The 27,505-nt window shown below is 42.3% G+C and overlaps 1 protein-coding gene across 1 annotated transcript; it reads left to right on the top strand.

The window, feature by feature from the left end:
* The first annotated feature begins 1,136 nt into the window (after positions 1–1,136).
* LOC308322440 (uncharacterized protein) lies at positions 1,137–27,505 on the top strand. Its single transcript, XM_080773717.1, has 24 exons — positions 1,137–1,201; positions 1,382–1,501; positions 1,617–1,682; positions 2,235–2,312; positions 2,624–2,728; positions 4,673–5,074; positions 8,485–8,562; positions 8,716–8,802; positions 9,209–9,289; positions 9,474–9,575; positions 12,667–12,783; positions 13,169–13,306; positions 14,513–14,713; positions 15,561–15,623; positions 15,922–16,008; positions 16,832–16,855; positions 17,981–18,079; positions 21,575–21,658; positions 22,307–22,372; positions 22,629–22,691; positions 24,036–24,098; positions 24,264–24,323; positions 24,810–25,025; positions 25,512–27,505. The coding sequence occupies exons 3-24, from the start codon at positions 1,659–1,661 to the stop codon at positions 26,163–26,165; spliced, it is 2,892 nt and encodes a 963-aa protein (XP_080629843.1). The 5' UTR covers positions 1,137–1,201; positions 1,382–1,501; positions 1,617–1,658; the 3' UTR covers positions 26,166–27,505.

The raw sequence follows: 27,505 nt of genomic DNA, 5'->3' as shown, positions 1-27,505 counted from the left end.
AGTTAATGCAATACAATAACAACAATGTGCAGAAAATTCCAGAGTTGATCTGGTATGGCTATAATATAGGATCCATTACTGTTATTTTTTTATGGAGGGTCCCCTCTCTCTCTCTCTCTCTCTCTCTCTCTACCTTTACTTCCACATTCTTTATCGTTTTCCAAATCGAGATTATGTTCTTTTTGCATTTTATATTATATTCTTAGTTTGTTTTTATGTGTATATGTTTAAAGAATGACAACATTTATGGAAGTGGGCAAGACCAATGGACCAGACCTGGATAGAAAGTTGTCATTCTATATAAAAGTAATAGTTTATTTTATGCAGTCATGCAGTTGTGAATGAAATGTCTTGACTTCTATAAAAAAAAATGCACAGAAACAGAGAGTCAAACAACGAATGCCACTATGATTTGTTTTTCTAATTTAGACAATGCACAACATCAATTTCTGTACAAATAACATTAATTACTTACACTGTTGTTTTATTTATTATTTTTGTTTTTGTAGATTGGGAAACTGATGTTAAATCCTCGCCTTTTGCTATTACCTATTATTGTTCATTGTTATTTATGTTCTATTAGGGCGCTACTGCATCAGCCTCGTCTTCTGTAATGCAACAAGACATGACAGAGGGTGTCCAGGTTAGTAATTTTCCATAATGTAACATCATGGTGTAATGTATGTATGTGCTGTGTTGTTCTACATGTTATTCTACTGTTGTACTTAATGTACAGATGGATACTCCCTCTCCGCCTGTTCCGAGTCCTACTATTTTTCAGCGGGGAGATTGGAGGACACGGCGGAGAGATTGGAGGACAGTGAAAGTAAGTGACAAACTAAATTAAATATATTGAATATCGAGAATAGCATTAGTTCATCATGCACTAGGGTGGCTGTCATTGTCATTTTTTAAAGTGTTCTAACGGTGTATTCACCTCTTTTTATTATTTCAGGAAACTCGGCGCATTTTAGCAACACCTGTTGACCCTCCAGCAGCCCCCTCACCTGCTGTAATGCAACAAGACATGACAGAGGGTGTCCAGGTTAGTAATTTTCCATAATGTAACATCATGGTGTAATGTATGCGCTGTGTTGTTCTACATGTTGTACTTAATGTACAGATGGAGATTGAGATTCTCTCTACTGAGCCTGTACCGAGTCCTACTATTGTTCGGTGGAGACATCGGAGGACAGTGAAAGTAAGTGACAAATTAAATTCAATATTATTGAATATCGAGAATAGCATTAGTTCGTCATGCACTAGGGTGGCTGTCATTGTCATTTTTTAAAGTGTTCTACCGGTGTATTCACTGCAGACTGCTCCTGCTTCACCTGCTGCTCCTCGTGCCACGTCTTTTTATGTCTTTTTATTATTTCAGAAAACTCAGCGCATTTTAGCAACACCTGTTGACACTCCAGCAGCCCCCTCACCTGCTGTAATAGAACAGGACATTGAAAAAGTTATCACTCCACTGACGACATCCACAGTGTCTGCCCAGGTTTGAATTTTCACTGTATAGATTTGGCATCTGCATTGTGTTTCAAATTTAAAGCTAAAACAAAGGTCTGTCACATAAAAGTATTTTCTGTTTTAATATTGTTTTCATATTTCAGAAAGCAGATTCCGGAGTGCAAAGAGGCTCAGATATTCCAGTGATGTGGTCTCCTCCAAAAGTAAAGGTTTGTCTTGATAAAATGCAGTGGCACATGATTTCTCTGTTTGGGTACCTTTGATGTTATGGGCATGGTAAGCAACCACTTACTACATTGCCACCATAGACACATTGAGTAACAATTTGTGTGTCTGTCACCATTGAGCCATATCGAATATATTACTGTATTTGTATAGATTTTGTATACACTGACACGAAACAAGACAGGAACGCCCAAAAACGTCACATCCGGTCTTTTTACCCTGGCAGAATTTTCTATGGCTGCCAATGCAACTTTTTCCAATCCTTAATCACATACGGACAAACATCTATGCCGATAATATCTAACCTGCGGAGGTAACGTGCCTTGTCCACGGGCAACAGATCTTTAAACTTATGGCATTGCAAATACGTTTGATAATCGCTACTCTGCGCAATATCGTTTTGGAAATGCCGCAAATTGCATTGCAGTGAACGAGAGCAAATCACAACTTACCCTGGGGGTGGTGACTCCGCCCTGAATACGCGTTGTCGTGTCAATGTATTGTATGCGTGATATATCATATTTCTGTTCTATTAGAAAGCTGACGTCAGACCAGTTTCTGGAGTGCAGACAAGCTCAAGAGTTCCAGTGATGTGGTCTCCGAGAACAGTAAAGGTTTGTCACCTTTATCCGAAGCGCTTTACATATAAAATGTCAACATCATGCGATTTGGGAAAACACGGCAGAGAATTAATGTGCCACTGACATGAATTCTCCGCCACGTTTTCCCAAATCACATGATGTTCTCTGTCACTGTGTTTGCGTATACCTCTTGGTGTGTGTGTGTGTGTGTGTGTGTGTTGTGTGTGTGCTGTGTGTGTGCATTGTGCCCCCATTGAGCCATATCGAATATATTACTGTATTTGTATTTGGAGAGATTTTTTATTGTATGTGTATTGTGTAATATCATATTTTTGTTCTATTAGAAAGCTGCTAGGGGCCTTTCAGCCAAGACTTCCACGGCATCCTCCTCGCCAGCTCTAATGCAACAGGAAGTTAGCACTCCAGTCACTGTCCCGCTGTCTGTCAAGGTTTGCTTTTTTCCTTTTAGAGTCGTCCACCGTATTGTGCTTTGATGATGAGATGATGAGATGTTTTATTTCAGAGTACACAGCAAAGCATACAGTATTCTAGCACCCCCATAGGTGACAACAGGATGCATGAGCACACAAAACACATGCAATATGCATAGAATTATGGAATTCCAGATTCTACATCATGAAAGGGATCACAGATGACTTGTAAAATGTGCTTTGCCTGTGCCATGGTGCTCACTTGACTTGAGTGTTCATAAAAATGTCTTCCAATTAGAACAAAATACAAATGTTATCAACCACCTCAGATATTAACTCCTGGTGACTGGAGTCAGAAGTCGTGCAGCTGTACAGTGACTCTGTGCTGGGAAGTGCCAGTTCTGCAATGTTTAATACAAGCATGTCCTGTAGAAGCATGTGCAGTTCTTGCTTATGTGCACCACTGACACTCCTTTCTCTGCATGCCAGCTCTTCATCGGCATAAGTCTCCATCGCGATTTCCTGTTTTTCATCGAAGTGTAAATCTGTACAGTACATCTTTAAATTATCTGATGAATTGAAAATGGAGGATCCTGATGTAAACAACTGCTTTTCGGTGCCGTCCTCAAAGTACAAGTTTTTGTATTGACCTGTGCTTTTGTTTGAAATGTACCTATTCTACATCCTGTGAAATAAAAATGTCAATCAATCAATGTTCAAGACATTTAAGTGAACCCTGAGCCAGAAAAGGTGGTATAGGACTGTCACGATTAGAAATTCGATGAACAGTTTAATTGTGTTTTTAGCATTGCACAATGTAACATACATATTTAGGCTTTAATCGTTGTAAAAGAAATGGGGCAGATATGACAAATAAAGAAATGACTGACATTTAATAATTTTTAGGGATGTCCCGATACACTTTTTTTGCTTCTAATCCGATCATGATTTACTGAATACCGATACCAGTGTCGTGATCTCATGTTGTGTTTATAGCTATCTAGCTATATATCTCATGTTGTGTTTATAGCTATAGCTATATATCTCATGTTGTGTTTATAGCAGACTCCTCACTCAAATGTGCACTTGCAGTTTAGGCAACTCCAAAGCAAACTCCACATGCACATACATGCCCAGCATCTACCTGCCATAGGGCCGATTCATACTCCTATTTTACCGCTGTTTCGGCGCTGTAGTGCCGAAATGATCTCGGCTCGTCAGATATTTTCAGTAGCACCAAAGAGCCGACCTTAGGACGGTACCCGCCCCCCCCCGAACCTCAAATGACGGCACATTGTCGAACCGACTTTTATTCGGCTCTAAAATAGGAGTATGAATTGGCCCTTAGTGTCAACCCCTTACCCCTGTGTCGGATCGGTGGTTAGACTGGCATATTCACCTATACCGATATGACAAATATGGGCCGATCCGATACTTTTCCCGATACCAATACAGTATCAGGACTTCTCTAATAATTGTATACTTTCAAAATATGTAAAATTAGCTGAAATAGCTGATGGCTGCGTTGTAAGCTTGTAGATCAGTTATTTCTGCTAAAATGTTTGAAAATGTATCAATATTTTTCAACATGGAATGACGACGACGTGCAAAAATAATTGCGATTATCTCAAATATTTATTTTGTGGTCTAATCTCGTGTGTGTTTGTTCCATCAGGTTGTTTTGTGGTCTAATCTCATGTGTGTTTGTTCCATCAGGTTGTTTTGTGGTCTAATCTCTAGTGTGTTTGTTCCATCAGGTTGTTTTGTGGTCTAATCTCGTGTGTGTTTGTTCCATCAGGTTGTTTTGTGGTCTAATCTCTAGTGTGTTTGTTCCATCAGGTTGTTTTGTGGTCTAATCTCGTGTGTGTTTGTTCCATCAGGTTGTTTTGTGGTCTAATCTCTAGTGTGTTTGTTCCATCAGGTTGTTTTGTGGTCTAATCTCGTGTGTGTTTGTTCCATCAGGTTGCGGCGGCAGGCCCTTCAGCACAGACACCCACCGCCCCAGCGCCCACCTCACCTGTAAAGACCCCCACCACCCCAGCCTCCTCCACCACCTCACCTGTAAAGACCTCCACCACCCCAGTGGCCACCTCAACTGTAGAGACCTCCACCGCCCCAGTGGCCACCACCTCACCTGTAAAGACCCCCACCACCCCAGCCTCCACCTCAACTGTACAGACCTCTACCGCCCCTGCAGTGCCCACTTCCACCACCTCACCTGTAAAGACCTCCACCGCCCCAGTGGCCACCTCCACCACCTCACCTGTAAAGACCGCCCCTGCACCCTCCTCCACCACAACTGTAACGCCAGCAGCCACCACAGACACTGCCACGGATCTGTCATCCCCACACTCTCTCCGCCAGGTTGGTGGTCTTGTCGCGGAATTGAAATTAACATCGATTTTTATGTAGTTTCAAATGCACAGAATGTAATTTAGATGGCGTGTTGTTTTTAAGACAGATGCTAGCTTCATTGTTTACTGTCCTATAGTTTCAAGTGTACAGAGTGGACATGAACTCTAGTCAAATAACAAGGATATTGATTCATTGATTGATTTAATGCTTTTAACAGTTTGCGGGTGAGTCATAAAAGAGTACAGTTCAATACAAGGTCTGCTAAGGTGATTCAATTTAGTCTCTTGACTTTTTTAAATAGTCACTTAAGTAGAGTGCCAATGAGAACAAAGACAGCATGCTAACCCTGTTAATACTGTACATTATAGAAACTATAGCATACCTGGTAGGTAAACAATGAACAGAGAACTCAACCCTGTTACTGAACATTCTATGATTCTATGATTACTGTCGGAATACAGAGCTCTACCTTTATAACAATACACATTTTGCTTTATCCCCCCCCCAAACATATCCCACACAGCACCTTTACGTTTCTTAATGTTATTCTAAAACATATCCCACATAGCACCTTTACGTTTCTTAATGTTATTCTAAAACATAGCCCACACAGCACCTTTACGTTTCTTAATGTTATTCTAAAACATATCCCACACAGCACCTTTTACGTTTCTAAATGTTATTCTAAAACATATCCCACACAGCACCTTTACGTTTCTTAATGTTATTCTAAAACATATCCCACATAGCACCTTTACGTTTCTTAATGTTATTCTAAAACATATCCCACACAGCACCCTTTACGTTTCTTAATGTTATTCTAAAACATATCCCACACAGCACCTTTACGTTTCTTAATGTTATTCTAAAACATATCCCACACAGCACCTTTACGTTTCTTAATGTTATTCTAAAACATATCCCACACAGCACCTTTACGTTTCTTAATGTTATTCTAAAACATAGCCCACACAGCACCTTTACGTTTCTTAATGTTATTCTAAAACATATCCCACACAGCACCTTTTACGTTTCTTAATGTTATTCTAAAACATATCCCACACAGCACCTTTACGTTTCTTAATGTTATTCTAAAACATAGCCCACACAGCACCTTTACGTTTCTTAACGTTATTCTAAAACATATCCCACACAGCACCTTTACGTTTCTTAATGTTATTCTAAAACATATCCCACACAGCACCTTTTACGTTTCTTAATGTTATTCTAAAACATATCCCACACAGCACCTTTACGTTTCTTAATGTTATTCTAAAACATATCCCACACAGCACCTTTACGTTTCTTAACGTTATTCTAAAACATATCCCACACAGCACCTTTACGTTTCTTAACGTTATTCTAAAACATATCCCACACAGCACCTTTACGTTTCTTAATGTTATTCTAAAACATATCCCACACAGCACCCTTTACGTTTCTTAATGTTATTCTAAAACATATCCCACACAGCACCTTTACGTTTCTTAATGTTATTCTAAAACATATCCCACACAGCACCCTTTACGTTTCTTAATGTTATTCTAAAACATATCCCACACAGCACCTTTACGTTAATGTTATTCTAAAACATATCCCACACAGCACCTTTACGTTTCTTAACGTTATTCTAAAACATATCCCACATAGCACCTTTACGTTTCTTAATGTTATTCTAAAACATATCCCACACAGCACCTTTTACGTTTCTTAATGTTATTCTAAAACATATCCCACACAGCACCTTTACGTTTCTTAATGTTATTCTAAAACATATCCCACACAGCACCTTTACGTTTCTTAACGTTATTCTAAAACATATCCCACACAGCACCTTTTACGTTTCTTAATGTTATTCTAAAACATAGCCCACACAGCACCTTTACGTTTCTTAATGTTATTCTAAAACATATCCCACACAGCACCTTTACGTTTCTTAATGTTATTCTAAAACATATCCCACACAGCACCTTTACGTTTCTTAATGTTATTCTAAAACATATCCCACACAGCACCTTTACGTTTCTTAACGTTATTCTAAAACATATCCCACACAGCACCTTTTACGTTTCTTAATGTTATTCTAAAACATAGCCCACACAGCACCTTTACGCTTCTTAATGTTATTCTAAAACATATCCCACACAGCACCTTTATGTTTCTTAACGTTATTCTAAAACATATCCCACACAGCACCTTTATGTTTCTTAACGTTATTCTAAAACATATCCCACACGGCACCTTTACGTTTCTTAATGTTATTCTAAAACATATCCCACACAGCACCTTTTATGTTTCTTAATGTTATTCTAAAACATATCCCACACAGCACCTTTTACGTTTCTTAATGTTATTCTAAAACATATCCCACACAGCACCTTTTATGTTTCTTAATGTTATTCTAAAACATATCCCACACAGCACCTTTACGTTTCTTAACGTTATTCTAAAACATATCCCACACAGCACCTTTTACGTTTCTTAATGTTATTCTAAAACATAGCCCACACAGCACCTTTACGTTTCTTAATGTTATTCTAAAACATATCCCACACAGCACCTTTACGTTTCTTAATGTTATTCTAAAACATATCCCACACAGCACCTTTACGTTTCTTAATGTTATTCTAAAACATATCCCACACAGCACCTTTACGTTTCTTAACGTTATTCTAAAACATATCCCACACAGCACCTTTTACGTTTCTTAATGTTATTCTAAAACATAGCCCACACAGCACCTTTACGCTTCTTAATGTTATTCTAAAACATATCCCACACAGCACCTTTATGTTTCTTAACGTTATTCTAAAACATATCCCACACAGCACCTTTATGTTTCTTAACGTTATTCTAAAACATATCCCACACGGCACCTTTACGTTTCTTAATGTTATTCTAAAACATATCCCACACAGCACCTTTACGTTTCTTAATGTTATTCTAAAACATATCCCACACAGCACCTTTACGTTTCTTAATGTTATTCTAAAACATATCCCACACAGCACCTTTTATGTTTCTTAATGTTATTCTAAAACATATCCCACACAGCACCCTTTACGTTTCTTAACGTTATTCTAAAACATAGCCCACACAGCACCTTTACGTTTCTTAATGTTATTCTAAAACATAGCCCACACAGCACCTTTACGTTTCTTAATGTTATTCTAAAACATAGCCCACACAGCACCTTTACGTTTCTTAATGTTATTCTAAAACATAGCCCACACAGCACCTTTACGTTTCTTAATGTTATTCTAAAACATAGCCCACACAGCACCTTTACGTTTCTTAATGTTATTCTAAAACATATCCCACACAGCACCTTTTATGTTTCTTAATGTTATTCTAAAACATATCCCACACAGCACCTTTACGTTTCTTAACGTTATTTTCTATATCTCTTTAATGCACAGAAGGAGAAGTTGTCTGACGCCATTATTATGTTGTTATCTGCTGCTGCCACTCCCTCCTCACCTGCTGCAAACAAAAAGGTAAGAGTTGTTTATGTGCTTTGTGATTTAATTGGACCCTTTCTTTTTTTAGTAGCGCCGAAACAGCGGTAAAATAGGAGTATGAATCGGCCCTATAAGTAATGGACCTTCAAATGAAAGGTGTTGAAAACCACACTGTTTTTGTTCCGTCAGGGAGAAGCTGTGGGTCCTTCATCCTCGTTGGGGAGTCCAGCGGAGAGGACACAAACCACCTCCCAGGTGTCCCCAACCGCTGTGCAGGTCTGTGGGGTCTGGGGGGGACCCCCAGGGGTCCTCGAGGGAGTTCCAGGGGACCAAATGGACCCTTATGGGTCTGTAACTCTGAGAGTGTACAAATGGAACCAAATGGTCCATTTGCTTCCATTTATACACTCTCAGAGTTAATAAATTAACATTTATTTTTTTACAATATAAACTAGGGTCCCAGAGATATATAAATGTGATTAAATGGGGGGTCCGTAGACTAATGCATGTTAAAATGAGGGTCAAATACATATAATTCGAGGGGTCCTTGACATGAAATAGTTTGAGAACCACTGACATTGAGATTAAATCATCTGATATCATACGAACAACATGCTATCATTCGCTATGTCGTTTACTGTCAACGTGTGCTCATAATGTCACGTTCTGTGATTAATTTCAGAAAGCTAACAACAGGCCAGCTGAAAGAGGAGGACAGACGGTGTCAAAGATCCCCGTGATGTGGTCTCCAGAGAAAGTCAAGGTCTGTCCACATGCTTTGGGATATAGAAGGAACACACAAAATGAAAGAAATTCAGAATATTATTCTCTCGACTGATATCATTGAAGATGTGCTAGGAGGACGTGTACACGCGTCCTTTGAATCCGTCGGTTGGATTCCCATGGACGTGTGGACACCTGTTAATAGTTCTCCTATCTGTGATCAGGGTGCAGCTCTGGGCCTTCTGGCAAAGAGGTGGTCCTCCCAACCCGCCGGACAGACCCCGGACAGGACGGGACCTCCCCCCGATCTGTCTTCGTCTCCGCAGGTTGGTCTTCCAACCCCTTTTGGTGTCCACCACTGATATAGAAACATATGTATTTCAGAAAACTGTCAGGATTTAGAAGATTTTTTAATTTCTACGTCGAGCCTAAATTGGTTAACTAATTTGACGGGAACCATTTTGACTTCCTGAAATAGAACCCTTTTTAAAAAAAATATATATATATTTTTTTATCCCACGATTTTGTAACTCATTTTTCACCCCTGTGTCAATCATCTAATGCAGGAGTCACCAACCTGGGGTTCGCGAGCTACTGGTAGCTCGCCGAGACCTTTCAGGTCGATCGCGAGGTGTCAGCCAGCCATCACTGCCTATACAGAGCAGTACCTGTATAACGTGTATTTACAATAGCGCGCAGTGATGGCCCGCGACACACCCACTGCCGTATGCAGAGTTCTTTTGTTCCATTGTTTCACTGCTATCTCCGGTAAGCGGTTACGCCCGTGTTGTGCATAATAGACATGCATATCAAAACATTACAAACAGTATAAAGACCCACAGAGCTAAATGGCCTCACTCACTCAGTCACTACTAGACCTGCACAGGCGAACAGTGACTACTCTCTTACTATGGAAGGTCCAGCGAAAAAGAAAACCAAAACCTATCATTTCAACCAGGAATGGGAGCATGATTTTTTTTTCACATCAGCAAATGGGAACACTATATGCCTCGTATGCCAAAAGTCGTTGTCTATGCCGAAACGTGGAAACCTGGAACGCCATCATTCTACCACGCATCCTCAATTCAAAGACCTTTTTCCACTGAACAGTCCAAACGAATTGATGAACTGAAAGGTGGACTACGAAAACAACAGCTGCTTTTCACGGCACCGCCGACAACAGCAAGAAGCAAGCTGGCGACAGAGACATCCTTCCGAATTAGCCATGCTTTGGCTCAGCGCAAGAAACCATTTACGGACGGGGACATGGTTAAAGACATCATGAATCTCGCGGCGGACTGCTTGTTTTCTAACCTTAAAAACAAGTCGGAAATCAAAGATTTGATCCAGTCGTTGTCGCTTGGTGCACCTACTGTAGCCAGGAGAGTGGAATCCCTGTCTGAAGATGTATCCCAGCAAGTTTTCAAAGACTTGTCAAACTGTGAATACTTTTCACTTCAGTTTGACGAGTCCACTGATGTGACGGACACCGCGCAGCTAATTGTATTTGTCCGAATGGTTTTCGCTGATTTCACCGTGAAAGAGGACAACAGACGGGGCCCCCGCCATGCTTGGTGTTCATTCTGGATTTGTTTCACTGTGCAGAAAAGACGAAGACTTTCCGCCGTTTGTAAACTACCACTGTGTGATACACCAGCAGGCACTGGCTGCTAAAGCAATTGACATGTCACACGTGATGAACGTTGTTGTCAAAATAATCAACTCAATTCGTGCAAAAGCGCTACAGCACCGGCTATTCAAGTCTTTATTGGACGAACTGGACTCTGAATATGGCGATTTGATTCTTCACGCAGACGTGAGGTGGCTGAGTCGGGGGAAAGTGCTGCAGCGTTTTCTTGATTTACTGCCAGAGATCATCATTTTTCTCAAGTCGAGGGGCGAGGAGTATGATCAGCTGTCTGACGATGCTTGGTTATTGGACTTGGGCTTTCTTACGGACCTGACAGCAAAACTGAACGAGCTTAACCGACAACTGCAAGGAAAGGACAGAGACATTGGTAACATGATCAGTGCAATCAATGCGTTCAAATTGAAGCTCGATATGTGGTGCTCACAGATTCGACGTGGAAAGCTGAATCACTTCACAAATCTTGACAATGTGTTAAAAAACCTCAAAGAGAAAACAGCCTTTATTCCCGAACAATTCTGTGCAATTCTGTGCAAACTGACATCTGAATTTGATCGTAGATTTGTTGAAGTACAACGCATGAGTCAAGTAGCTGCTTTTGTATAAAACCCTTTTCTCTTTACTGAGCCTACTGTCATTGAACTGCTGTCCGAAAAAATGCAGGATGTGTTTGCATTAACTTCAGATGTTGAAATGGAGATTGTTGAATTAGTAAATGACTGTCACCTGCAGGTCAGAGCTAAAGAGAAGGAATTTTGGTCTCTTGTGAGCAGAGAGAAGTATCCGCTGATTGTGTTGTGTGCACTCAAACTGCACGCCTACTTTGGTTCGACGTACTTATGTGAAATGGCCTTTTCACAAATGAAAATAATCAAATCCAAGTTTAGAACTCGTATAACTGACTCACATCTTAATGACACCCTCAGACTGGCAATCACTAAATATGAACCAGATTTCAAAACGCTTGCCAATAAAGTGCAGTCACAGCAGTCTCATTAAAGGTCGGCTGACCCTGAGAGTATGTCACCATATCTGTGCAAATATATATGGTCATGTTATGCCTATGTCATTTGAACATCTGCCAATGTGAATATTCATTGAAATGAGAAACAAAATATTGTGCTGTACAAGCAATCCATGTCCTTTGCATTTTCTTTTATTAAAAAAAAACTCAACAAAGAAGTTTATTTGTATTTTTGTCCTAATATCTTTTTTATTTCTAATACATTTGTCTTAATATTATTTTACATTGATAATATAACTTACTCTAAGTATTTATTCTAATTTAAGCTTTAGTCTTTGTGTGGATGTGTGCACATGCATTGAGCCTGTCAGAAATGGCAAAAAAACAAGTGTTTTTTTCTAACACGTTTTAGTGGTAGATCTTGGCTTACAATTGGGGAAAAAAAGGGCTCTTGGGCTTGAAAAGGTTGGTTACCACTGATCTAATGTGATCCTGGGCTCTACACACCCTTCGCCAACCTGGGGAGAGCAACGGACTTGAACTTATGCTTCCTTCATGCCTGAGTGTCCAAGTTGCTCCTTTGCACCTGACAGGGGGGAGTTTCCCTGGTTGGACGTAGCGCGTGGAAGGAACACGTTATTCCAACCAGTTCCTTTCCCCTCCATCAGGCTCCCCGGCTGGCCAGGGGGAGGCAGTTTAGAGACCAGGATTACTGCATGTTTTTGTGAGGGTACCTACCCTAGGGGACACGGGGAGAACATGCAACCCTTTTTTGCTAAATGTTCCTCAACGTTCTTGTCCACAGAAAGAGAACATCTCTGAAGACGCTCCTCCCTCCAAGATGAAGGAGAACATCTCTGAAGACGGCGCTCCTCCCGCTAAGATGGCCAGACTGTGTTCGGACGCTGCCGTCGCTGCCCTGGTTCGTTCCGCCGTGTTGACCCAACTAACAGCTGTGGGAGTGGGGAACAGGCCAGGGGCAGACTATGAAACAATTCACGGCCAACAGGCTTTCTCCTTGGGAACCCGTTTTGGGAAAAAATAGCAGATCTACAAGCTCATAGCGCGCCACCGAGTGGCGCGCTACGAGCTTGTAGGTCTGCTATTTTTGAAAAATTGAAGAACGACTGACATTTTTAGAATCTGATCTCAGGTCAGAATGGGTTAATCAGACCAGTAGTGTGTGTCCAGTGGAAACCTCGTATGAATCTGATCTCAGGTCAGAATGGGTTAAGTAAATGTACTTGGTTACTTTCCACCACTGATGTTTGTGTGTATGTATGTGCTCTGTTGTCTTGTCCAATCAGAGCGCAGCGATGGGCCTTTTAGCAAAGAGCCCGCCCCCGGCCCCTCCTCTTTTAGCAAAGACCCCGCCCACCGCCCCTCCCCCGGCCTCCTCGTCTGACGCCAAGCAGCGAGCCGCAAGACACAGCTATGCAAAACAGGTAAATATTCATGTTTTAGTCTTTTTAATGAAATGTCAAGTTTTAGTCATATTTTTAGTTTGAGCTTTTTTATGTGGCTGTTGCCTTTATTCTATATTTTCTATGGAGGGACAGACAGTAGGCTGACAGGAAATGGGGAGAGAGATGGGGGGGGGGGGGGGGGGGGAAGACATGCAGTAAAGGCCGTCGGGATCGGGAGTCGAACCCGCGGCACACTGCCAGACTGGATTACCAGCCAAGGTGCCTGGACCGCTGAGCCACGGCCCAGGCCTTTGAGCTTTGAGTCGACTAAATGTGTGTTGGACAGACCAAAGACTTTGACTGTATTTATCCATGTGTTTTGATGGACAGATAAAGACTGTATTTATCCATGTGTGTGATGGACAGATAAAGACTGTATTTATCTGTGTTTGATGGACAGATAAAGACTATATTTATCTGTGTTTGATGGACAGATAAAGACTATATTTATCTGTGTTTGATGGACAGATAAAGACTGTATTTATCTGTGTGTGATGGACAGATAAAGACTGTATTTATCCATGTGTTTGATGGACAGATAAAGACTGTATTTATCCATGTGTGTGATGGACAGATAAAGACTGTATTTATTTGTGTGTGATGGACAGATAAAGACTGTATTTATCCATGTGTTTGATGGACAGATAAAGACTGTATTTATCTGTGTTTGATGGACAGATAAAGACTATTTATCTGTGTTTGATGGACAGATAAAGGCTGTATTTATCCATGTGTTTGATGGACAGATAAAGACTATTTATCTGTGTTTGATGGACAGATAAAGGCTGTATTTATCCATGTGTTTGATGGACAGATAAAGACTATTTATCTGTGTTTGATGGACAGATAAAGACTGTATTTATCTGTGTTTGATGGACAGATAAAGACTATTTATCTGTGTTTGATGGACAGATAAAGGCTGTATTTATCCATGTGTTTGATGGACAGATAAAGACTGTATTTATCTGTGTTGATGGACAGATAAAGACTGTATTTATCTGTGTTTGATGGACAGATAAAGACTGTATTTATCTGTGTTTGATGGACAGATAAAGACTCTATTTATCTGTGTTTGATGGACAGATAAAGACTGTATTTATCTGTGTTTGATGGACAGATGAAGACTCTATTTATCTGTGTTTGATGGACAGATAAAGACTGTATTTATCTGTGTTTGATTGACAGATAAAGGCGTTGACCGACGCCTCTCCCGCCATCATGAGGCGCTACAGGCCGACGGAACCTCCCACCTCTCCCGCCATCATGCGTCGCTACAAGCCCCGCCCCCCCAGGAACGCCGGGGGAGGGGCCTCGTCTGCCGCCGTGAGGCGCAACAAGGCGGTGGAAGCAGCTCAGCCCTCGCCAGCCATAATGCGCCGCAAGACGGTACCATATTTTAAACCATTTTGGTGTTTTTAAGCATTATGTTATACTTTAGCTATTGAAAAATGGCAGATCTACAAGCTCATAGCACGGCACCGAGTGCCGCACTACGAGCTATTTTTGAAAAATCGTAAAAATCGTATATATATTCTTTCAGAGCGAACGTTTTTAACTCATATCTTTGCTTCTGTGGGGGTCCCTGGAACAACATATTTTCAGATGGGGGTCAGTGGCCAAATACAGATAATTTTGGGGGTCCTTGACATGAAAATGTTTGAGAACCACATACATAGAAACATGGGTTTTTCATAAAACTTCTAAAAATAATTTAGAAGGCACATTGAGCTTAGTCCAGTTACCCTGGGTAAACATGGTAACTTTGCTTTACTTACACAGGCGTTTTGTTTTTCAAAGATTCACCCATTTGCACACACACACATTCTTGGAAATAAATATTTGTACATTTAAAAACTGTGTACATTGGTGACTATTACTATAATCTACCTGATCTTGAGGCCTACGAAAGAGTGTGAAATCACACTGAGTGTAAAATTAATAAAGTGTAAAAATGACCCATATGTATTGTTTTTACTGTGGGAGAATCATCCAATCCACTAAGCAACTCAACTCAAAGCAAGGTTGAATACCAACCACTTGCCATTGTGGCAAATTATTTGGAGGTGCTACGCACACGTTTAGCTGTTTCTCATTCCAGCTATACCTGTTGTAAAGGTGACTAATCAACGATACAAAATAATAATAATAAACCAAAGTTACGTTTCCAAATTGTATCCACCAGTCCAGTACCATCGGATGATGTATTTATTTATGTTCTTCTTCTTCTTGTCAGTTTCGTTCTAAAGTTAAACTAGAAGGGACCAGCTCTCCACTGACGTCCACAAAGTCTGGCCAGGTTTGTGTTCTTCCTGATCAGAGTTGGCCCAAAATACACACAGTGATATTTATATGAGACTTATTCCCTATCGACAGACACATACTCGGACTGCCTTTTTTTCTTTTCAAGTAACATAAATAAATACATAAATAAGACAATATTTTACTTGCATTCATTAATACGAACTCTGGGAATAGAAACAACATTTTCCTTTAAAGGCCTGAAATGTATTTTAGTACAATACTTTGCCTTTGCTGTTAAGAACAATATAATTGATCTCTTGTAGTAAATCATTATTTTATTAACATAATTCCAGAAGGCCTACGACAGACGAGGTGACGCGAGGCAGAAGGCTAACACGGTGCGGTCGGCTCCCAAATTCAACTCTCCTTCGAAATTCAAGGTTTGTCTCGATCAGAATGAATGAATAGCAGTAATCCTGGTCTCTAAACTGCCTCTCCCTGGCCAGCCGGGGCGCCTGATGGAGGGGAAAGGAACTGGTTGGAATAACGTGTTCCTTCCACGCGCTACGTCCAACCAGGGAAACTCCCCCCTGTCAGGTGTAAAGGAGCAACTTGGACACTCAGGCATGAAGGAAGCATGAGTTCAAGTCCGTTGCTCTCCCCTTGTCCCCCATATATGGGGACTAGGTTGGTGGAGGGTGTGTAGAGCCCAGGATCACATTAGATGATTGACACAGGGGTGAAAAATGGGTTACAAAATCGTGGGATAAAAAATATATATAAAAAGAAAAAAGAATGAATCGCTACACACTGCATCGTCTGTGTTTCCTCAAAGCGTCACAGTCCCGCCCCCTTTCATGACGACGCCAGGCCCAGGAAATAATTCCCAATGCATTTTCCCCATAGACATTTCAAAAAGTATTTATTTAAAGACCTTTTATAAGCGTCATTTTGGACCAAACAAATAATTACAAAGAATAAAAACAACAAAACAAAGTGTTGTAACCTGCCGTTTTCTTCTTTCTTATTATTTGTTCGGCCTGAAAAATTGTGTTTTGTTGTCATGATTTTGTCACAACTCGAGTTGGCTTTGTGTGAGGCTTAAAAAAAAGGTCTTTAAATAAATACTTTTTGAAATGTCTGAGGAAAATGAACGGGGAATCATTTCCTGGGCCCTGGTAGGGGGCGGGACTGCGACGCTCTATACAGAATCCTTTTCAAAATACGTTCATTTCTAACTTCGCTCTTAATTTATCGTTACAGGTGACGGGAGCTGTTTTTTGTGAGGTAAGTGTGTTTGTCTGGTCAAATGCTATGGTGTTTAGTACCAGCATTCAAGAGGGGGATAAAAGATGTCTGGCCTTCTTTGGCCCCCTGGTGGTCGTGGAACGACCTGCAGTCCAGACAAAAATTGGCTTTTGAAAGTTCCATTGAGAAGTTCTAAAAGGATCATCCTAGATGTATACAGTCCAACACCTGCACATGTTTGGATATGTTACTATAGCCTTTGTTCAGACCTATATATTTATTATTTCTGTTTATATTTTGTACATTGTGTATTTTGCCCTGCAACTAAAAGATTAGCATTTTTGTGATTCCTTGTATTTATTTCATAGGTACTTTGAGGTGTATCATGGATGTTCTATTTTGCTGTTCCAAATTACTGGTTACTTAGTCAAACAATCAGAAACAGAGTGTAGGCCTACTGATTGGCTTTCTGCAGTATATTTGGAATTTCTTACTTTTCGACTTTTTACCTTTTTTCTTTACAGTACAAAAAGTACATGCTTAAAGTACATGCTTAAAATATTGATAAATTATTAATCGGTTATTTTTTGGGGGAGCTGATTTGGTCTAATAACGTGTTTGTTCTATTAGTAAAGTTATGATTCATAACTCTGTTCTCTCCATCAGGGTAGAGTCATGGGTCTTTAATGATGACAGTAAGGATGTTCTCTCCACCAGGGTAGAGTCATGGGTCTTTAATGATGACAGTAAGGATGTTCTCTCCATCAGGGTAGAGTCTGATGACAGTAAGGATGTTCTCTCCATCAGGGTAGAGTCATGGGTCTTTAATGATGACAGTAAGGATGTTCTCTCCATCAGGGTAGAGTCATGGGTCTTTAACGATGACAGTAAGGATGTTCTCTCCATCAGGGTAGAGTCATGGGTCTTTAATGATGACAGTAAGGATGTTTTCTCCATCAGGGTAGAGTCATGGGTCTTTAATGATGACAGTAAGGATGTTCTCTCCATCAGGGTAGAGTCATGGGTCTTTAATGATGACAGTAAGGATGTTTTCTCCATCAGGGTAGAGTCATGGGTCTTTAATGATGACAGTAAGGATGTTCTCTCCATCAGGGTAGAGTCATGGGTCTTTAATGATGACAGTAAGGATGTTCTCTCCATCAGGGTAGAGTCATGGGTCTTTTAGCAACCAGACCCATCGCCGGCGCATCGACGTCCTCGGCTGCCGTGAAGCAACGCACTGAATCCCCGCCGCCCGCACAGGTCTGACTTCTTCCCTCCCTCTTCACACACACACACACACACACACACACTCACCCATTTAGACCTTGAGCTCGATCCTACAAAAAGTCTTTTAAGGCCTCTTTTACACGGCGACCATCCCCAGATAAAACATCAAAGTCCCGTTGCGTTCTCATTTTATTATTGACCCTTTTCCACGATAACGCACACTTTATGAAAACGCTATAATGTCGCAAGTTGGCGGTAACGGGCTGCCAAATACACCAGTCGCCCACGTTACGTACAAGAAGAAGAGCCAGCTCCCCCTTCACGCAACAGGCAGAACAGAGCATGCAGGCAGCGCGCGCCACGGGATGGATATATATTTTATAATACATTAGGCTACATAAACGCTGCTGCCGCCTATCACAAGGCATTTTATTTTCATCATGGTTTTACATTCACCATCGCTGATGAGCAGCACTATAGTATATCATATATGGCTCTACATCAATGTAATAAACATATGCGCTGTGAACCAACGTGAGCCATGATGTCATAAGTTTTGCGGATTCACCGTTTTGCCTGTTTACACGGAGAAGGGATAAAACGGCGTTCTCAAAGATTTCCACTCTGGAAGGTCGGTTTCACTTTGTTGCGTTTTCACCTCCTGAAAACACTGTTCTCGTGTAAAAGGACATCAGCAAACCTAAATCCGACAGTTTTCTGAAAAACCCATGTTTCTGTGATTCTGTCAGTGGTGCTCAAACTATTTCACGTCAAGGAGCCCCAGAATTATCTGTATTTGGCCGCCGACCCCCATCTGAAAATATGTTGTTCCAGGGACCCCCATGAGCAAAGATTTGAGTCAAAAACGTCAATAGCTAAAGTATAACATGATGCTTGAAACACCAAAAGGGGAGGTCTGTCTTCTTCCCTCCCTCTTCACACACACATGGATTCCAGTTCTCAGTCGCCACTGTTGATTTCACTCATTTGGATTCCATTAGAAGCCAGTGTGTCTACTATGGCACAGTGGTTCCATTCCATTAGAAGCCAGTGTGTCTACTATGGCACAGTGGTTCCATTCCATTAGAAGCCAGTGTGTCTACTATGGCACAGTGGTTCCATTCCATTAGAAGCCAGTGTGTCTACTATGGCACAGTGGTTCCATTCCATTAGAAGCCAGTGTGTCTACTATGGCACAGTGGTTCCATTCCATTAGAAGCCAGTGTGTCTACTATGGCACAGTGGTTCCATTCCATTAGAAGCCAGTGTGTCTACTATGGCACAGTGGTTCCATTCCATTAGAAGCCAGTGTGTCTACTATGGCACAGTGGTTCCATTCCATTAGAAGCCAGTGTGTCTACTATGGCACAGTGGTTCCATTCCATTAGAAGCCAGTGTGTCTACTATGGCACAGTGGTTCCATTCCATTAGAAGCCAGTGTGTCTACTATGGCACAGTGGTTCCATTCCATTAGAAGCCAGTGTGTCTACTATGGCACAGTGGTTCCATTCCATTAGAAGCCAGTGTGTCTACTATGGCACAGTGGTTCCATTCCATTAGAAGCCAGTGTGTCTACTATGGCACAGTGGTTCCATTAGAAGCCAGTGTGTCTACTATGGCACAGTGGTTCCATTCCATTAGAAGCCAGTGTGTCTACTATGGCACAGTGGTTCCATTCCATTAGAAGCCAGTGTGTCTACTATGGCACAGTGGTTCCATTCCATTAGAAGCCAGTGTGTCTACTATGGCACAGTGGTTCCATTCCATTAGAAGCCAGTGTGTCTACTATGGCACAGTGGTTCCATTCCATTAGAAGCCAGTGTGTCTACTATGGCACAGTGGTTCCATTCCATTAGAAGCCAGTGTGTCTACTATGGCACAGTGGTTCCATTCCATTAGAAGCCAGTGTGTCTACTATGGCACAGTGGTTCCATTCCATTAGAAGCCAGTGTGTCTACTATGGCACAGTGGTTCCATTCCATTAGAAGCCAGTGTGTCTACTATGGCACAGTGGTTCCATTCCATTAGAAGCCAGTGTGTCTACTATGGCACAGTGGTTCCATTCCATTAGAAGCCAGTGTGTCTACTATGGCACAGTGGTTCCATTCCATTAGAAGCCAGTGTGTCTACTATGGCACAGTGGTTCCATTAGAAGCCAGTGTGTCTACTATGGCACAGTGGTTCCATTAGAAGCCAGTGTGTCTACTATGGCACAGTGGTTCCATTAGAAGCCAGTGTGTCTACTATGGCACAGTGGTTCCATTCCATTAGAAGCCAGTGTGTCTACTATGGCACAGTGGTTCCATTAGAAGCCAGTGTGTCTACTATGGCACAGTGGTTCCATTAGAAGCCAGTGTGTCTACTATGGCACAGTGGTTCCATTCCATTAGAAGCCAGTGTGTCTACTATGGCACAGTGGTTCCATTAGAAGCCAGTGTGTCTACTATGGCACAGTGGTTCCATTCCATTAGAAGCCAGTGTGTCTACTATGGCACAGTGGTTCCATTCCATTAGAAGCCAGTGTGTCTACTATGGCACAGTGGTTCCATTCCATTAGAAGCCAGTGTGTCTACTATGGCACAGTGGTTCCATTCCATTAGAAGCCAGTGTGTCTACTATGGCACAGTGGTTCCATTCCATTAGAAGCCAGTGTGTCTACTATGGCACAGTGGTTCCATTCCATTAGAAGCCAGTGTGTCTACTATGGCACAGTGGTTCCATTCCATTAGAAGCCAGTGTGTCTACTATGGCACAGTGGTTCCATTCCATTAGAAGCCAGTGTGTCTACTATGGCACAGTGGTTCCATTCCATTAGAAGCCAGTGTGTCTACTATGGCACAGTGGTTCCATTCCATTAGAAGCCAGTGTGTCTACTATGGCACAGTGGTTCCATTCCATTAGAAGCCAGTGTGTCTACTATGGCACAGTGGTTCCATTCCATTAGAAGCCAGTGTGTCTACTATGGCACAGTGGTTCCCAAACCTTTTCACGTCAAGGACCCCCAAATTGACACAAATTAGCCCGCGGACCCCCATTTGAAGAGACATGCCAGAGGTGACTTCTTTATTTCTTTCATTTTTGTCCCAATTTTTTTTGCAACCCATTTTCTTTTCACCCAGTGTCAATTGTCCAGTGTACTCCTGGGCGCTACACTCCCTCTGCCAAACTGGGGAGAGCAACGGACTGACCTCATGCTTCCTTCTATGCATGAGGAGCCCAAGCTGCTGTGGTCTGCTGGGCAATTCTGCAAAATAGACCTCATCTGGCAGGTCGCCCACCTGTAGGTGGCCGACCTTCAGTGTTTTATTTACCTGGCAGGGGCAGGTGGGCGACCCTTAGTGTTTTATTTACCTGCCAGGGGCAGGTGGGCAACCCTTAGTGTTTTATTTACCTCCCAGGGGCAGGTGGGCAACCAGTGTCATGAGGAGCTGACTTAGGCCAAAATAAAAACACTTTCCTCAACCAAAGAAACCAATGACTTAGGCCATTAGTTTAAGAAGGGTGACCATGTGTTGTCTCTCCCATCAGGGAGCCAGCTCTGCTGTCAACCGCTCCTTAAAGCCTGCTGCTGTCCCCGCATCCTCCTCCTCACCTGGGAAGCAAGCAGACCAGGTGTGACTTCGTTTATATTTTTGGCCCACAATCTTTTTTGCAACCCGTTTTTTCACCCAGTGTCAATTGTCCAGTGTACTCCTGGGCGCTATACACTCTCTCTGCCAACCTGGGGAGAGCAACGGACTGACCTCATGCTTCCTTCTATGCATGAGGAGTCCCAAGCTGCTTCTTTTCACCCGACAGGGAGAAGTTTCTCCCGGTTGAACGTAGCGCGTGGAAGGAACACGTTATATGTCCCTCCACCAGGCGCCCCGCTGTGACTTTGACCTCAAGCTGAAACGACCAAATGATGAACTAGGTTAACCCATTCTGGGCGGGAATCCCTTTTGGTGTAACATTATGTTGTAATTTAGCTATTGAAAAATAGCAGATGGTGCGCTACGAGCTCATAGGTCTGCTATTTTAGAAACATCGTGAAAATGTGCCTGAAATCTTTAAATATATATTGTTACAGAGCGAGTTTTAACTCATACCTTTGCTACTGGGGGGGTCCCTGGAACAACATATATTCAGATGGGGGTCGGCGGCCAATTGCATACATTTTTTGGGGTCCTTGACATGAAATATTGAGCACCACTGATACAGAAACATGTCAGGCCTAAATGGGTTAACAAGCGTCCATGTTTCTACCTTCTTCACTTCCAGAGAGCTGTGAAAAGAGCCGCCGATAGAGGAGGACAGACCGTGGCGTGGTCTGCTGAGAAGGTCAAGGTCAGTGTGTCTCCAGACTTCAGCACCACTGTTGTTTTTGGCAGCAAATTTCTATTAGAGTTTTTGTCATTCTCTCTTGAATGGTTTTCACTTGGTTTAAGTCACATTTTAGTCACCTGGAATGTTTCAGTGTTAGTCTAGTTTTAGTCGACTACTAAATCTATAGTTGATTTAGTCGACTGAAATGTATTTTGGCGGGCCTTGATGCCGTCACAATGGGTCTGGTCTAATGTGCTTTCTGTGTCCCGCCATGCAGGGTGCAACCATGGGCCTATTAGCAAAGACATCGGACCCTCTCTCCTCCACACAGTCTATCCAGGTCTGTCTTCTTCTTTTCCTGTTGTGTAACCTGTTTTTTTATCCCACGATTTTGTAACCCATTTTTCACCCCTGTGTCAATCATCTAATGTGATCCTGGGCTCTACACACCCTCCACCAACCTAGTCCCCATATATGGGGGACAAGGGGAGAGCAACCTAGTCCCCATATATGGTATCGGCCGTTTCTAGTTGTTATTTGTTGTTATAAAGTTGTTTATTTAATCGGCAATCGGTCCGATTTATTAATCGGACCGATTGTCTTCACAGATAAACAAGCCCAAAGTAACATCTCGGGAAACAGATCTACAAGCTCACAATGTTAAATATAAGGTATTAAAGTTAAATCTGACTTGCCTTAAGCCTTTTATTTAGTCTGCCTTACACCGTGCTGCACTTACATTATGCTGCCTGTAGATGGAGATATTTAGTCATTTTATTAGAAAGGCCTGGCATAAATAAAACCCCTGGTCTAATGTTGTTGTCTATCAGGGTGCAGGAACCCATTTTGGTGTTTTAAACATTATGTTATACTTTAGCTATTGAAAAATAGCAGATCTACAAGCCCATAGCGCGCCACTCTCTTCTAGGTCTGCTATTCTTTTTTTATCGTGAAAATGCGGCACAAATCTTTGAATATATTCTTTCAGAGCGAACGTTTTTAACTCAAATCTTTGCTTCTGAGGGGTTCCTGGAACAACATATTTTCAGATGGGGGTCGGCGGCCAAATACATATAATCTTTGAGGTCCTTGACATGAAATATTGAGCACCACTAACATAGAAACATGGGTATTTCAGAAAACTGTCTTTTTTTGGATGTCAGACCTAAATGGATTAAAGACCTCGTCCTCACCTGTAAAGCAAGATCTTCATTGCAGACAAACTACTATAGTATTACAATTTACAATTTACAATTTTACAATTTAGGCATTTAGCAGACGCTCTTAATCCAGAGCGACTTACATTAAGCAAGAACAAAAGCATGGGAATACATCACATAAAAGCATTTATCATGAAACATGCGTAGCTAAGAAAGTAACAGTGGAATATCTATAATGAAACTATACATATAAACTATACATATATACTACTATGCTATACATACTGTATGTACTATGGCGTGCTATGACTATATACAATGCAATTCTAGTGCTGTCTACATAACATGCTATAAGTCTGTGTCAAATGCTATCTAAGTCTACAGAAATGCTATCTAAGGGGTTAGGGTAAGTGCTATGGGCCATGTATAGTATAGTATAGTAGTATATGTGTTGTATAGTAAAAAAGAATTGGAGTCCGTTACACGCGTACATTTTAGTTTTGTTTTGCTTTACACAATTTCAGAAAGCTGACGAAAGACAGACGTTCTCACAGGTTCCTGTCACGTGGTCTCCCGAGAAAGTCAAGGTTGGTAATGGTCTCCTTGGACTGAGTGTTTATATTCGACTAATGTATGTTTTTCTTCCTAAAGGGTGTTCTATAACCAGGGGGTTATATTTGGGTCTAAGGTGTGTTTCTCTTCCTAAAGGGTGTTCTAACCAGGGGGGTTATATTTGTTTCTTGTTCTTTCAGGGAGTTCTGTCCCTCGTAGCAAAGAGAGCTGCCCCGTCGTCTTCAACGGGCACCTCAGAGGTGAGTCTCTCTTCCTGTTTGTAACCAAGGAAGCTTAAGCAAAAATTCCAATACCCCAAATCTCAGTTTACACTCGGGTCACTCCAGCATGGTCGTGTTATGGTGAAATTGGTGACCTGCCGAAATATGTGACCATCTTGTGGACTGCACATAACTTACATGGAGGTCTTGAACCCATTTAGACCTGAGGCCCATTCTAAAAATAAATAAAAGTCTTCTCAATCCTAACAGTTTTCTGTTTCTATATCAGTGGTGCTCAACCTTTGTGACGTCAAGGACCCCCAGAATTATCTGTATTTGGCCGCCGACCCACATCGGAAAATATGTTCTTCCAGGGATAAAGAAGCAAAGATTCGAGTTAAAAACATTCGCTGTGAAATAATAATATATTCAGAAGATTTTGTATAGCTTGTATAGATCTGCTATTTTTCAACCAGCTAAAGTATAAGATAAATAATGCTTAAAGTCTCTTCTACTTTGTGCCAGATGGAGACGGAGGACTCTCTGGCCGTGCTGCGTCTCAGACAGAGGATCATCCGACCCCAGAGGAAGGTGGTGAAGAAAGGCCCGCTGCAGAAGATCGCCCACTACGTCAAGCTGGGTCACCTCAACAAGCTGCCGGGCGAGATCATGGCCCTGCCCGGCCTCTACGACCAGGTGGTCACCGAGGTCATGAAGCGCGTCAAGGAGGAGTGTGCCAGGGTGCGCTATTTAGATTTTTCTTTTTTTATTTTTTATTTTTTTATCTCTCAATTTTGTAACCCATTTTTCACCCCTGTGTCAATCATCTAATGTGATCCTGGGCTCTACACACCCTCCACCAACCTAGTCCCCATATATGGGGGACAAGGGGAGAGCAACAGACTTGAACTCATGCTTCCTTCATGCCTGAGTGTCCAAGTTGCTCCTTTGCACCTGACATGGGGGAGTGTCCCTGGTTGGACGTAGCGTGGAAGGAACATGTTATTCCAACCAGTTCCTTTCCCCTCCATCAGGCGCCCCGGCTTGCCAGGGGGAGGCAGTTTAGAGACCAGGATTACTGCATGTTTTTTGTGAGGGTATACCTACCTATTCGAATTATTTTGATAAAAGTCCTTTTTTAGAATACCTATTGATGAAGTTAAACGGATCAGGAAGAAGCAGGACCGCAATGTTTAGCAATCATCTTTATATGATTCTTTCTTCCAGGTGACGCGCAGCGCCTTCGGTTCCGTCCTCCGCCAGACGTCTCTCCAGTCGCTGAAGAACTTCCGCTGGGAGGATCTGGTGGAGGAGTGGCGCCGCTCCGCCCCCACCTTCCTCCGCTTCCTGCAGAGCGCCGCCTCGGTGTCCCTGGACGGGGGAGGGGGAGGAGCCAACAGCAAGGAGGCGGACACGGCCGAGGCCAAGACCAAGAAGCGCGTGGCGGCCATGGCGGGCGCCATGGTGCTGCACGCTCGCTCGCGCCACATGCGCGCGCCCATGGTGCGCAACTCGCTGCTGCTCCACGCCGGGGACAAGAAGCGCTGCTTCCAGCGCTTCCGCACGCAGGGCCTGTGCGTGTCCTACAAACAGACCCTGACCAAGGTCAAGGAGATGGGAGACACCTACGACAAGGAGGTGCTCCAGTGGAAAGAGGACGCCATCGCTGGGGGGAAACCACAACAGGCCGCCGCGGCGGCGGCCGGCGAGGACCACGCTGCCTTCCTCGCGGCGGCGGCGTCTCCTCAAGCGGAGCCGCTGCTGCTAGTAGACGACGGAGGAGGAAACAACATGGCCGCCGGTAGCTCTGCAGGACATCCTGACGTCGACGTCGTGGTCGATGACGCTGCGACGACGACGATTACAATTACAGCGATTTAAGGCATTTATCAGACGCTCTGAATCCCAGAGGGATTTAACAGCAAGCCAAAAACAACAACATGGCAACACATCACATCACTACAAAGACAATTAAGTCGTCATGAATCACACGCAGTCCCAAGAACCCAACAGTGGAATATCTATACAATGAAACCACATAAAAAACAATGGTAGTGCTGGTCCCAGGTGTAGTTAATCAGTGCTGATTACACCTCAGTAATGGCTGTGGGGGGTTCTCAACCCCCCCACAGCCACACCACGACGGTCAGAGTTACGGACCGCCGAGAAAGGGTCTGTTTGTTTCTAAAGGGTCGGTCGTTTAAAACAATGGGGATATATAAAGTGTTTCATAATAGCCGACGCTCGCACCACGTTAATTGTTGCAGGTTCATTTGTTCCTCGTTTGTGTTGAAAGACGGTTTGTGTTGACAGTCCGTTAGGGGGTGGCACGAGTAATAGTTATTGTCGCTTATCCTGGTAAAAAGAACGCTCACAATTAGGGGTGCACGATTATGAAATTATGACCGATATCCGATCTTCGATTATTTGCAGGGTCATATCTGCCGATACCGATTCTGACCGATTCCAATATTATACAGAGGACCACAGCCTGTTAACAAAAGTATTCCAGCAATCAATAAACTAGCCTATACTCTTTTCCAAGTGTCTGTTTTCACAACTGAATGACCACTGAATGAGACGAGTACACAAATTAAATGTAGATTTATTTATTTTTTATATATTCTTTTTCGCTGGTGAAAACCGATGAAATAATCTGTATTATTTTGAGACCGTTCCGATTTCTATTTCTATGGCAGATTCCGATTAATCGTGCATCCCTAGTTCCTACTCACAATAATCGTGTTGTGGAGATTTTAATTTAGCGTGAAATTGTCCTCCGTCGTACACTAGCAATGAGCGTTTTGTTGAGCTGCAAATTCGGTACCATTTAAACCCTCTATATACCCTGTGAAGTTCTATGTACATTTGGTTCGCTCTGATTTCATGGCAGTTGTTTGGCAAACGTTCTCCTAAGAATAGGGTTGCTGTGGTTAAACAAAAGTGGCATTTTAACTTAAGCGCATTTTGGATTATCGCGATATCGATCGGCGATCGCAGTTTTTTTTGCCACAATAATATCGTGACATGACGTAATGTTCATACTACTGTCCCGCCTGAGCTTCGTGCTTCAGCGTCGGGAGATGTTTTCTTTTTCTTTTCTTTTTTGGAAAGGAGCGTCATTATTTTGATCCTCCTGATGATGATGTGTGACTGTCTGACGACAACCCGGTCGTTTTAATTTACAACCCGACATTGAATAAAAACTACAACAACGAGAA

This window comes from Protomyctophum bolini, assembly GCF_963924005.1.
Source record: "Protomyctophum bolini genome assembly, chromosome: 10".
Classification (NCBI taxonomy): Eukaryota; Metazoa; Chordata; class Actinopteri; order Myctophiformes; family Myctophidae; genus Protomyctophum; species Protomyctophum bolini.
Note: the sequence above shows the minus strand (reverse complement) of the source record. Positions and strands in the feature narration are given on the sequence as shown.

Excerpts from the sequence above, each read along its gene's own strand:
- LOC308322440 (XM_080773717.1), top strand. The coding sequence starts at position 1,659 with ATGTGGTCTCCTCCAAAAGTAAAG. Across the intron at positions 12,784-13,168 it reads ACGCTGCCGTCGCTGCCCTG|AGCGCAGCGATGGGCCTTTT; the intron begins GTTCGTTCCGCC and ends TTGTCCAATCAG. Across the intron at positions 22,692-24,035 it reads CCTCCACACAGTCTATCCAG|AAAGCTGACGAAAGACAGAC; the intron begins GTCTGTCTTCTT and ends ACACAATTTCAG.